This window comes from Aricia agestis, chromosome 19 (assembly GCF_905147365.1).
Source record: "Aricia agestis chromosome 19, ilAriAges1.1, whole genome shotgun sequence".
Taxonomy (NCBI): Eukaryota; Metazoa; Arthropoda; class Insecta; order Lepidoptera; family Lycaenidae; genus Aricia; species Aricia agestis.
The window spans coordinates 6,977,353-6,991,388 of NC_056424.1; the positions used below are offsets into that span (position 1 = coordinate 6,977,353).

Below are 14,036 nucleotides of genomic sequence, written 5' to 3' on the forward strand. Positions count from 1 at the left end.
ATTTGATGGTCCTAAAAATATATGAATATTTCTATTTCTAGGACAATTAAGTAAGTAAGTACATCAAAATTGATTACGGGATATTGCGGCTAATTATGACATTCTCAAGATTACTTAAAAAATTATATCAACAAAAAACACATACCTGCTAGATCAAGCGGTGGGATCTTAGGCTATAAATACGTTTCATATCGGAGTTCCGCGAATTAAACGAGACACTTGTTGATGTAAACTGTATACATTGCAACAAAATTCTGTTGCCTGAATAAGCCCATTCAACTACGAGAATTACGATTTTTAACCGACTTCCAAAAAAGGAGGTTATGTGTTCGTCTTTTTATACATAATATTTTTTGTTAAAACTTAAAAGGTAAAATTAGTGTATTAATGGCGAATGGCGATCCGATTTTGTCGCTCGACTGAAAAAAATAAATAATTTAATACCTCTAGGTCTAGCTGAGTATAACAATGGAAGCCATTTCATTTATACCTGTTACCCGCAAACCGACACAAGAGAGATATACAGTGTGTAACAAAAATAAGTGATAATACTTTAGGGTGTGTACGTGTTCCTTGTAGAAAGTTCACTGTGAAAGTAGCAGCGCTGAAAGACGAAATTTATTTTTCACTTTTGTATGGGCAAGGGCCCGAGCGTCACGAGTTTCCCCATACAAAAGTGAACATTTTTTTTAGTCTTTCAGCGCTGCTACTTTCACAGTGAACTCTCTACAAGGAACACGTACACACCCTAAAGTATTATCACTTATTTTTGTTACACCCTGTATATCACCATAAACTTTTATTTGCGATTGCTGGTAACTTCACAGTTCACTAACTTGACAGCTAAACTCGAGCATGTTAATAGCCTCATATTGATTTTTTTTTTGTTTTTATGGTGGACTAGCTTTCTGCCCGCGGCTTCGCCCGCGTGGATATCGGTTATATCGCGTTATATGAAACGTACTTATTTTCGTGAGAGATACACACCACGTACCTCCTGGCGCCGTTTTAGTACATGCTATGCATCAGAAAAATTGGGTTCTGTAATTAAAAAAAAACTTGGTTGACTGCGGTACCTTTTTTTTATCGCTGGGAAAATGCAATTACGCATCCCCGGCGGTCTGGGGATGGCTACCGGGGTATGTGGGACTCCCCAGGGCGGTGCGGCCGCGCCCGGGCATACCCACTAAAAACCCAACGAGTATTCCTATTTTCCGCTTTAGGCTACGGTACCCTAAAACGGAACCCTAACCAGCTGATTTTTTGTATATTGGTAGGTTATTAATAGCTATATAATTTAAGAGTAACATTGTCATACAAATAGAACAATCCATATTTGAGGACCATTAAATCAAAGTATGAAATCCTTTCTATCTCTGTTAGCTAACACTTCCAAGATTTTTCGCAGATAAAAAAGTTGTTTGTCTTATCAAAATGAAGCTACTCACAAAAAATTTGCTTGTTAGTAATAAAAAAAAATGTTCTAAGGCTCCCTGACTATTATTTATTTCATAATTCATTGCAACATAAACATCACACTTCTTCGAATATATAAAAGAAATATTATTAGAATTGTTCTTCTTTTTATTGACAGAATGTAGTAAGAAATATTTTTAACATAATAAATAACTATCTAACCCGGCAGGCGGCAAACGTTGTTTTGCCATATACATTATTTGTAGTATCAATATAAAAAGTAGATAAAAACCTATTCTCAGGCCTAACGAATGTACATAGGTACCTACACATTAAAATCGGTTGAGTCGTTTTGGAGGATTTCGCGCACAAACACTGTGACATGTGAATTTTATTTAGATACCTATAGATAATAATAATATGACATCTGGCACAAATACAGCACGAATAATATTTTGGCAGGTTCAAGGCAAAGGGCATGGACATCGGCGTATCGGACGAGTACCTCAGCGGGGTGCCCATAGACCCCAGCTCCAGCGAGGCCGAGGACGAAGGTATCACTTTACTACGACTAATCACAACGCCCTCGTCATACAGACGGTAAATTAAGGATTTTGTAGCGTGCTATCCAATCTCTGATCAATAAAATACAAAATTGTAGATTAGAGGATCGAGATCTCTGTATTTTATTGAACGGAGAAGCCGAACGCACCCTAATACTGGCGCGATATATCACGTACCGCGCCGCGCCGAGCCGATTTGTACGAGCGAGCACGAGCTACCCGTACTCACGGCGCATAAATCATAATATCACGAGCCGCTCGAGCCGCGCCTTTGAAGTTAGCGCCGTGACAAGCCAGCATTAAACACAAACTTTTACATCTCAGACGAAGACTCGGTGCTCAAGAAGTCATACAAGCACACCACCCACCGCGAGCAGCCGGTGTCCTTCTGCAACATGAGCGAGATCGTGGGGCGCTTCGAAAGCGGACAGGACGCCGCCTCCGAGCGGCACCGGGAGAGGAAGCAGGAGATACAGAACATCCGCAGCCGCCTGTTCATGGTAAGTGAGACCTGCGACTGGCGCCGGGGCAGAAGTCGGGAGATACAGGACATCCGCAGCCGCCTGTTCATGGTGAGTGAGACCTGCGAGCGGCGCCGGGGCAGGAGGCGGGAGATACAGAACATCCGTAGCCGCCTGTTCATGGTGAGTGAGACCTGCGAGCGGCGCCGGGGCAGGATGCGGGAGATACGGAACATCCGCAGCCGCCTGTTTATGGTGAGTGAGACCTGCGAGCGGCGCCGTAGCAAGAGGCGGGAGATACGGAACATTCGCAGCCGCCTGTTCATGGTGAGTGAGACCTGCGAGCGGGGCCGGGGCAGAAGGCGGGAGATACAGAACATCCGCAGCCGCCTGTTTATGGTGAGTGAGACCTGCGAGCGGCGCCGGGGCAGAAGGCGGGAGATACAGAACATCGGCAGCCGCCTGTTCATGGTGAGTGACTCAACGGCGGGACACAGAGGGTGTTAAGGCGGAAAACCACGTAAATATTATATGTATAACATTTAAATGTTTACATGTTGTAATTATTTAATCAAGTGATATTTTTCAGGGTAAACAAGCTAAAATAAAGGAAATGTACGAGCAATCGGTGATGCAGTGTGAACAGAGTAAGTTAATATTTATTTGCTTTATTTTTGTGTTGCTACTTTCACAGTTGACTCCAACACACAATCTATACTATCTATACTAATATTATAAATGCGAAAGTATCTCTGTCTGTCTGTCTCGCTTTCACGCCAAAACTACTGAACCGATTGTAATGAAATTTCGTACACAGTCTAAAGCCTGAGAAAGGACATAGGCTACTTTTCAATTGGAAAAAGGGGTTGTAAGGGGGTGAAAATGCGTAAATTTGTTCAAATTAAGTTAGTTCCAAAAACTCATAACAGATGGCGCCAAGAGTCGCCTAGATCGCGCTATCGCTTGCTCATATGTATTTCTATAAGAGGTGGTACCATGTTGAACTAATTTTTCGATTCTTTCGATTGTTATAGTCGTTAGTAATTAATAACTCATCTACCAACTTAGATAATTATCAGAAACAACAGCACCAAAACTACTGAACCGATTGTAATGAAATTTTGTACACAGATGTCTAAAGCCTGAGAAAGGACACAGGCTACTTTTTTACCGGAAAAAGAGGTTGTAAGAGGGTGTTTATGCGTAAATTTGTTCAAATTAAGTTAGTTCCAAAACTCATAACAGATGGCGCCAAGAGTCGCCTAGATCGCGCTATCGCTTGCTCATATGTATTTCTATAAGAGGTGGTACCATGTTGGGCTTAGGTTTTCGATTCTTTCGATTGTTATACTTACACGTTATCAAATAACTCACCTACCAACATAGATATAATATCAGAAACAGCAGCATACCAATAATACATACTAAATAGTTTGCGGGTAAAGCTAAAGTTGTGTAATGCAGCTAAGTTGTGTAAAGTTTAAGATTTAAACTTTGGTATAAAAAAAGTTTAATTTAAAAAAATATTATGTGCACACTACACGGCTGTTTTGGGTATTTTGATTTAAGGGGTACCAGGGTTTTAAAAAGCTTTTGACAGTTGACACCAATTTTGTTGACACCGCGCGCTATAAACTGAAGTCCACGCGGACAAAGTCGCGGGCAACAGCTAGTAGATAATAATAGTACACTCTCATGATATTCTATGTTCCTAAAGAAGCGCTTACACGGGTAACAATTGCGGCAATAATTGCCCGGCGACACGAATGGACCGATCTGGAGCAATTATTAGTGGAGCAATATGGAGCAATTTCAATTGCGGCAATTATTTTGGCGATATTGCTCCAGATATTTCATATCCCTCAATGTCGCCGATACGAATTGACGAATATCCAATGCTCGTGTATGACAGTATTGCCTAGTAACTAGTCGATGAAGTTGCGCCATATCGCTCAACTGTATTGCGCAATATTGCTGCTTGTTGCCGAAAATAGCTTGATGTAGTCGTGACGTTAAAGTTGACGAGAATTGACTGGAGTGGAGCAATTTTAGTTGCCCGTATAAGCGTACCTTAACGTAACTAGATTGGCAGTCTACGGCAGCAACGCGTTGCCACTTCGAAGATGCCTGCATGCATATCTGACTTACATAGTGACATAATGACTTGACATCGTCTTTGGACTATCAAGTGGTTACGCATTTCTGAAAATTGCTACTCTAGTATTTTAGAAACTCAATGGTTGACTCTGTATAAAATATACCTACACACTCTGAAATATTATCATTTAGTTTTGTTACATCGTGTTTGAATATCTCCTTACCAACAACGTATATTAGTAAGAGAGTAATCTTTTTATACCGTACTCTATTTCAATGAATGTAAGGTTTATTGTCGTATATAATATGTCGCAGTCAATTGGTTAAAAAAGTCATTCAATCAAACAGTTTGCCCTTTGACTGAACAACGCCATTCAATCACACGGCTATACGTCGTTTAGCCGACTTTTGACTGCAACGTTAATTAACACTACAACTAGATGACGCTTAACCAACTGGTTAAATGGTAAATTAACTAAGGTGACCATTAGTTGAGTGCTATTATTACACAAGCGTAATGATAACAAGCAGGTTGTATTCTAACTCATTTTGAAGACAATTGCAATAAATACCTTGGTGATGTATTTCATAATCCTGTAATTTCTCCTCGAATATTAGTTTAAATTTTGATTCACTCGTATGTGCCCCCATAATTTCTGTCTCTTTAATAATACATGTAACGTATATTTACGAAAAATATCTTAATACAATCACAAAACACCAGTTAATTGACGCCATATTGGGACACCTCTTAGGGAGCCACAGCAAAACGCACCTAGCGCCGCGGTGGTGAACGCTGAACTAATTCAATCATACGGCGGCTTTTGAATCAGCTGTGGTGTTGACGTTTTGGGCGACTTAAATATTCGATTAAAAAGCTAGACGTGTGATTGAATGGTGTTGTTCAGTCAAAGGGCTAGCTGTTTGATTTAACGGCTATTTAAACCAGTTGGCTGCGTGCGACATATATTATACCACCTTACTAATAATGTTTATTAGTAAGTTATCGTTTTATATTGTACTCTATTACAATGAGAGTGAGGTTTATTGTCGTCGGCAGGTATGACGTCAGCAGACAAGATATCGCGCGAGCTGGAACTGGACGCGGAGAAGGCGAAAACCATTAAGCAGCGGTTTGAGAACGGAGAGGTGTTCAATGATGAGAACCAGCCGCCCAAGAACCGGGATTTGGAGGACAGAGCCATGTTCAACGAAGGTATTTTAACGTTGTTAGTGGCGGCCGAAAAGGAAGATCTTCCGACCGAGAGAGATAGCTTACTCGGTCAGGCCGAAGCCCACTGACGTCATTTCAGACGTTGTATATGTCGCAGGGAAAAGAAGATATCAGGGATAACATTTTAAACTTTCGCGTTGCATTATAATTAAACTTTTTAATCGGGACTTAACGCGACTTATTTAAGTAGTAATGCTAACGGTCACGCAATGGTCACGAGGGGACTGAGTCCCCTCGTGACCATGGCCGTTGCAACACGGCCGAAACGTCGAGAAAAAGTATGTACTCGTAGTAGCATTACTACTTAAATAAGTCGCGTTAAGTCCCGATTAAAAAGTTTAGATATCAGGGATATCCCGAAATCGCGGTAGATACCGAATATTCTTGTTTCTTACGTCTTCTTACTAAACAAATCTAGTGATATGTCATTTCACTAAACTAAATCTAGTGAAATGTCAGAAAAGCGGACACCGCCGAATAAAAATCGAGCTACGCATTTCTCTCGCTCGCTCTAATACCCTATCACTATCTTATGGGGGCGACTAACCCTAAATTGACGATTTTATAATTCATTTTTATACTTGAAAATAAGCCCCGAATTGTTTCATTTTGTAGACATAGATACTACATTATATTTCCGAGAATCAGACCTAGCAAAAACACGATATCTTAAAATTTTCTCGATCACAAAGATGCATGTAATTTTCACGAATTTTTCATATATTGCCATAACCGTGCATTAAACTAAGTTAATATTTTAACACATTGTATAAAATTCTATCATTGAAGAACTGACCTAGCGGATTTTTTAAATGTTACATATTTATCGAGTTATTAGGAAAAAATAATTTTCTTTCTATTTAAATGAATCCGCATCGTCCTTTTTCACCTGGCATATGAAAGACGGGCGTGAGTGTGAAGAGAGAAGGACGATTTTTTGCGTTAGTCGCCCTCTTAACGCGAATGGGGCATTATCAGCGTGAAGGGATCTTATTATCGGTATTGAGTTATTAATATCCCCATAATATACATTTAACAGGCTATCGAACCATGCAAGTAACATGCGCGTAAGTCTGGAAAATATTAAAAAATGTTGAAACTTGAGAGTCGTAAAAGGTGATATTTAGAAAATAGCATTCAAACTTGACGTACACGTAATAATTTAACGACTAAAATCACACGAGCCGCGCCAGCTCGAGCGACGCATTTGTTTCACTCCCACTAGTGCCCGTGTGGGTATTAGAGCGAGCGAGAGAAATGCGTAGCTCGATTTTTATAGGCGATATCCGCTTTTCTGACATTTCACTAGATTTAGTTTAGTGAAATGACATATTACTAGATTTGTTTAGTAAGAAGACGTAAGAAACAAGAATATTCGGTATCTACCGCGATTTCGTGATATCCCTAGGGATTTCGGGATATCCCTGATATCTTCTTTTCCCTGCGACATATATATCTTGCCGTTCTCCGAAACTTCGATAGCGCGATGCAGGAATGTTAGGCAAATTGTGGGTACCGCCACAGTATCAAGAATTGACACTTATTGCCTGTTTCAACTTTCACCACTTCCTGATAAAGTGTCGGATAGACTATCCACAACTTTTTTGACAGATTCTCCATACTTTATCTGTCGAGTTAAGTGGTGGAAAGCCTATCCGGCACATCAGGAAGTGGTGAAATAGGCTCGAAGTAAACGTTGCAGAAACTGATAAAAATATAACTGTAACGAGATTGCAACAAATATATTGACATCCATACCTACTAATATAATAGATTCGAAAGTGTGTCTGTCTGTCACCTTCTAGTAAAAAATTGTCACCAAAGGTTACGAATAAGTAAACGTTTAGTAACATGCTTAGTAAAAGGATTAAAAAGTGTGTGATCGTTTGCAGGTATCGGCAAGAAGTCGCGGTCGATCTTCTTAGAACTGGACGCAAACGCCAAGCAGATGGCGCCGCTATCGCCGCCGCCGCAGGAGCCGCCCAAGAGGAAGGAACTGGTAGGTCCCTGAACCCCTATCAGTGGCGGCCTTACCCACTGCGAGGCCCCGGGCGGGAGGTCTTTGCAAGGCCCTGGGCGGCAGGTTTTTGCGAGGCCCTTTGTCTTACGAAACAATACCCTGCAACAGCGACGACCTTGGTTTTCTTTCAGTGCCCTGTTTGCCAACCCTAGGGCCGCCACTGCCCCCCATTCCTGGGGAGGCTAGGGATAGTCCATTTATCAATTATCACATAAGGCTTAATGTTATTTTGCATGCATGCGTCGGTTGTAAAGAGTAATATCTCACCAGTCGTGTCGGTCTTCCGTCTCACTGGGTTATGATAAAAATGAATAGAGACTGCTCTTGTATACTGCGCACACACTTGGGCACTATAAAGTTACTCCTGCGTAACTGGCCTGTTTTCAATGAAACCGGCCACCGTCACCGGTGTGGAAGTTATTGGAATTAAGTTCCTTATCGCGCGTTGCGAAAGGGGGCTAGACGGAAAAAGTTGTAACGACATGACACAAAATGTCGGCATATTACAACTCTAGAGCAAAAAAATATTGTAAGCCGTGCGGTAGCGCGTGTTTCTCTCTCTGTTTCTCTTTTTTTTTCAGTGTATACAGGTTTTTTGTACATAAGAAATAACTTCGTTCCATCCGGGTCCCTTGACACCTCTCAAGTTTTTATTATTGTTATATCACTCCAGCCGTTCGTGCCGAAGGACGTGGTGCGCGCGGCGGACAAGGTGGAGGAAGTGAAGGTGGAGACGGCGGACATCTCCGACCGGTTCCGGTTCTTCGAGACCTACAAGCCGGAGACCAAGCGGAAGGAGTTCCGGATGACGCCGCCCAGGCAGATCCAGGTATTATAATATAATACGTTACGCTCAAAGACCGAAAACGCTCAGTGAGCGGAAATATAGCTCACAACGCGTTGTGATCACAGTGAAACAGCCACGACGCTTAACCGAATAAATACGTTTAAGCTTTACTATGTTTTGTCCTCCATCAAGCAAAGCAGCTCATAATTCAAGAAAAAAAAAAATACGTGTGGCACTTGGGGACTGCCGCGGTAAAGCTATTTATCAACTTATGCAATTATAATTCGCATACGTTAGACGAATGTTTATAGGTGTTATTCGTTACGGAATTTCTTGATTCGGTCGCCGGGCTCAAAGCTACGCAGTACCTTACAAATAAAGAACGACGACATAATATTAAATAATAAAAGAATAACAATATTTAATTGCAGCGTCCGAAGTCCCCGTCGCCGGAGCCTTACCACGAGCCGGGCGTGGTGCGGAGCGGGGAGGCGGCGCCGGACGCTGGCGTGGCCGCCTCCAGGCAGACCGCCTCGCGCATGATCGACGTGTTCCGCCAGATGGAGCAGCGACCGCAGCCTGAGAACCACGGTAACTAGACAACCTAGTTTCCAGCTCTTGTGCGACGTTGTCAGCTTGCTTGCGACGTTGTCAGCTCGCACGCGGCGTTGTGAGCTCGCGTGCGATATTGTCGCTCGCGTGCGACTTTGTTAGCTCGCAACATCCAACCTCTTGCTAATAAAGACATTTATGTAGCGTATAACCATGTCGGTCGGAATTAACGAATTTAGAAAAAAAAAACATAGTTGGCGTCATGAATTCGTATCAATTTTTAGAAATTCAATTGTGTCCAATCGGGTCGGCCTACGCCGGTCCGAACCCATCCCAAAACCCCGAACTAAATGAGCTACCACGATTTTCAAGGTCACCTTCCGTCCCTCTCTCGCTAAACGCCCAACTGATCTATCTCTCTCTCTCTCCTCAGGTCCGAAGCCGCTGAAGCGCTTCACGCCGCCGCCGGTGGAGGAGGGTCACACGTACTCGTCGGAGTCGGAGACTGACAGCGAGGAGGAGCACTGGCGCGAACAACGCACCGACGAGGCGCTCAAACAGGTAATAATAACGCTTATTTTGCCATCGGATTACAAAGGGGGCCGGATTAGACAGGGGCCGGATTAGCGGGGGTCTAGTGTATTTCCTTTTAGCCTTAGCTTATTATAAAGTAACTGATTTTTAACCGACTTAAAAAAAAGACGTTATCAATTCCAACCGTATGTATGTAATATTTCCAGAACTGTCCAGTTAAAAATGTTTATGAAGCGAATATCTATGCAGGGTCTGCATGTATTTGTTTACAATATAATATTAAAAAAATGTATGACAGATTACCGCACAGCGTCCACCGTCTTTCTCTGTAATGACCAGTGATCGGAATCGTGGGTGTGATTGATATGAATAATAATATAATATATAGCCGAATCTTTTTTTGGAAGTCGGTTAAAAAGCTAAAACACATGACTTCTAGCATGTAGATTTGACATATTTTAACTTTAATATTTAGTAAGTAGCGACTCATTACTAATGACTTTTCGAATGTACCAAACACAGACAAGCAGACCTTATATTTGCTGTTAATATTTTTCGCGTCGACGCGACTAAAAATTTGCTCGGAAGGGACGCGCGTCAACTCTCACATTTTTATAGCAGTTTATTATACTTAAATCAATAGATGTGAATATGTTGTATTTAAAAAACATGACGGGTCGCGACGCTTTGGCTGCGCCAATGTGAGTTGAGCCTAAGGCCGGTATAAATAGTCAGTACTCAAGATGCATCTCGGTCTCAAGACGCGGTTCGGCTCTGTGATTGGTCCAAATTTTGACAGCCAACCAATCACAGAGCCTGAACAGTATCTTGAGACCGAAATGCATCTTGAGTACTGACTATTTATACCGGCCTAAGTGTCTCAACACACTAGGCCGAAGTTACGCGGCGTATATTCCGCATGATTACGTCCGCAATGTCAAACGCATACAAAATACGAACGGAACGCGTCGGAATAGTGTGTCATCGGTAATTTAAAATACATTGCAGGCAAAGACACGATATATCCTGTAAATATTCATTTATTATTATGTTTGTCGTAATTTCAGGCTCAACAGCTGGCGCGCACGACGAGTTTCCGCGACCGTTTCGAGCGGTGGTCGGAGAGCGAACAGCAGCAGCAGGCGCCGCGGCCCGCGCTGCACATCGACCGCGACACGGAGGAGGATGGAGACTCGCAGCTCGAGACCGCTAAGAGGTAGGGCGACCAAATTATTTGAATAAACCAGGCAACGCACCTGCAGCCCTTTAGTGTGGCGACTTGCGAGTGTCCAAGGGCGACGGTAGTTGCTTTCCATCAGGTTGCTCGTTTTCCCCCTTATCTTATATTTAAAAAAAAATAGTATGGACTCCTGTGCGGCTGCCCCATTTCAAAACCTAGTAAGGGACACTTTTTACAAAAATAGTTTTTATTGCATATACTTGCTAATCTAGTGGCTCCGAGTCTAGTGGGCCCCCCAACATATTAAATAATTATTGTATGTTCCAGCTTACGGGAGAAGTTTGAGAATATGAAGGTGCAAACGACGACAGTGACTAAGAATTTCGTGCCAAAAGTTAACAGATTTGTGGTAAGTGGCAGTTTACTATTATAGTAGTTGATTCATAGACAGATGGTGGACCTACGTAATTTGGTCACGTTGCGTCAAACCTGTTAAAAAATCGCGACTAACATTGAATTGACATAACCCAACCAATTGTCGCAGGTCTGCCATCTGCCTATAACTCAATTTCTTTGATGGTACATTATAATTATTATAATATAAGCAATAATTATTATTGATATTCTACTTATAATTTTCACAACATAACAATGCAACAATAAACAGTATTAAGGCGCAGCGCAGACGACAGACTATCCGTAACGCACTTTTTAGTCCGTGGAAATAGAACCTATGCAATTATATGCAGTAACGCACACGTCTGCGCTGCGCCGCGCGTCGTGTGCGTTACTGCATATAATGGCACAGGTTCTATTTCCACGGACTAAAAAGTGCGTCACGAATAGTCTGTCGTCTGCGCTGCGTCTAAGAGTTTGAATCTAGTGGTAGTTCAAACTAAAAACTTTATTCATTTTTTCGTTCTTTTACATAATATAAAAACAAAGCTTTTAAAGCATAACCTTTCCCTGAAGTAACACAAAGTTTTGTTTGTTCCAGTAACTTGTACGAAGACTTACCGCCTTTGAAGTACCAAAGCATAATTATAACATCGGTCCTCACCCAGTCATCTTGCCAACTAATTTTAAGCTCAACTAAAAGATCTGATTCTATCTTATTGGTGAATTTCTAAAGTCCAATCCATATCTTGTGGTTTGGACTATATTTTATACTGGCCAAATATTTTATCTTTGACTTATTTGTATTTTAGTGGCCTTACTATTTCATCGATATATTATTAAGGTGCTAAATCATTTTAGATATAGATTTATTTATTACACTAGCATCATAAGACCGCATTTTAAACAGTGCCTTAAATTATACTGCATAAAAGTTTTAAGTGAATCGAGTTTTATGCGATCTAATTATTGAAAAATATAAAATATGTTAACAATATTTAAAGATCTTGTACGTTTTTCTATTTTCTAAGAAATTATAACAGATAGAGATTACAATGGAAATTATTGTTGCCTTTATAGAAAAAGTTTTTTAAAATCTTGTTATACAATTATTGTTCTAAGTAAAATATATAATATTTTAACACTTGACCTTGTGATTTACAGAAATATATTTAAAAAATGCACTAAAATAAAGAGGTTAGTGCTATAATTTTGTAAGCCTATCGGGAATAGCAGAAATTATTATTTGAAAAAAAAAATCTGATTAAAGTGGAACCTGCATATTTTTATTTGGTCTGAGCCTGCATAATGTGAAAGCGAACTTATATTATGGATTTTGGAATCTCAACGTGTGCCATCTTTGCTTGCACAAACAGTATTTAAAAGCATTATTAAAATATTTCCTATGAAAGAGAACAGTGTAAGTTGGCCTATTTAGGGTATTTTTCTTGCTCAGTGAAATACAGAGTTTTATTACGGTCTGTTTTAAGTACCGGGATAGGCTATTCATAACTTATCTGACAGATACTCTTCTCTGTCAAACAAGTTGTGGATAGCCTATCCGGCACTTATCAGGAAGTGGTAAAACAGGCCCTTAGACTTGTAAACAATATTTTACTTTTTGACTATGAACATGACAAACTATTAAAATATTATTAAATTTTAGGTCCTATTTACGCCGTTCTATGAGAAAAAATATATTATATGACCGAATACTCAAACAACTAAAGGTAAAATTAAGACCTCGAATAATACTTTATAAATCGCTTTATTTATGAGGCACTCCTAACTTAAGTTGCGTTTGAGAATTCGGACGTGAGGTGTAAATAGACTTAAGTGATGTGCAATAGGTTAAGTTTTATTTATACTAATTTCTTTTGCTTTTAATCTCCTCCTTACCTCTTTCTGTCCGACTGATTTTCTTTGTACTTAATTATATACTGTTTTTGTCGTTTTGTACTCTCTATACTCAATGAAACTGCGATATTATAATAAAAAAATAAAGTAAATTATGTGTATTTTAATCCATCATACTTTTTCTTATGATCCACATAAAATTTCTGTATAATTATTATTATTGTATTATTTTTAGGTTAGGCTGGTTATTCTATGATTGCTTGTTTATATCTGTAAATGACAGAAATAAGATTACATATCCGAGACACGGGCAATTTTATAAGTTTTAAAACATAGTTGTTAATGTGTTCACTGGACAATTAAATAAAAAAATATTTACGTTAAATTAGACTGTAAGGCATAATAGGGTCAACTATGAAAAGTAAAGAAAAAGTATTGTATTTGAAATGAAACAAACTACAGAAATTGAGTTCACTAGTTTAATATTTCACCATCTCCAAAACATAAAGAGGAACGTAATAATAAATAATTTATTTTAATAATAAAAAAACATTACTCAAACCTCATCTAAACTATATATACTCTTAGTGCAGATTTAGAAATATGTGTATTATCTTTTCTTAAAGTATTTTACTTCCATTTTGCTTCATCACATTCACAGCGCAGTCTTAGATAAAAATAATTTAAATATATTTACTCCAAGATAATGTAATAAATAAAGCTGCTTAAATATAAGAACTACAATGTTTTTAACATATGTGCATACACTTGAAAAGTTGACTTTACCTGGATGCATGTTCAATAAATCATAATTTAAAAGTTAAATAATTCGGCAAGATGGATCAATTGTACCTACTTCTAATCAGAAGTACAGTAATTACTCCCAAATTAATAATGCGCATGCAAAATTTCGCTAATAATTGTCGTAATCACGGAAAC

General features: G+C 39.8%; 1 protein-coding gene across 1 annotated transcript in view; it reads left to right on the forward strand.

The window, feature by feature from the left end:
• Positions 1-13,247, forward strand: part of LOC121736816 (LIM domain and actin-binding protein 1) — a 45,919-nt gene extending 32,672 nt beyond the window's left edge. Inside the window, exons 7-18 of the mRNA XM_042128225.1 lie at positions 1,879-1,970; positions 2,083-2,087; positions 2,306-2,479; positions 3,030-3,087; positions 5,598-5,753; positions 7,664-7,770; positions 8,465-8,620; positions 9,010-9,169; positions 9,564-9,691; positions 10,732-10,880; positions 11,172-11,253; positions 11,842-13,247. Coding sequence (XP_041984159.1) covers positions 1,879-1,970; positions 2,083-2,087; positions 2,306-2,479; positions 3,030-3,087; positions 5,598-5,753; positions 7,664-7,770; positions 8,465-8,620; positions 9,010-9,169; positions 9,564-9,691; positions 10,732-10,880; positions 11,172-11,253; positions 11,842-11,844 — 1,270 coding nt within the window. The 3' untranslated portion in view covers positions 11,845-13,247. The remainder of the gene's footprint in view (positions 1-1,878; positions 1,971-2,082; positions 2,088-2,305; positions 2,480-3,029; positions 3,088-5,597; positions 5,754-7,663; positions 7,771-8,464; positions 8,621-9,009; positions 9,170-9,563; positions 9,692-10,731; positions 10,881-11,171; positions 11,254-11,841) is intronic.
• The last annotated feature ends 789 nt before the right edge of the window (positions 13,248-14,036 follow it).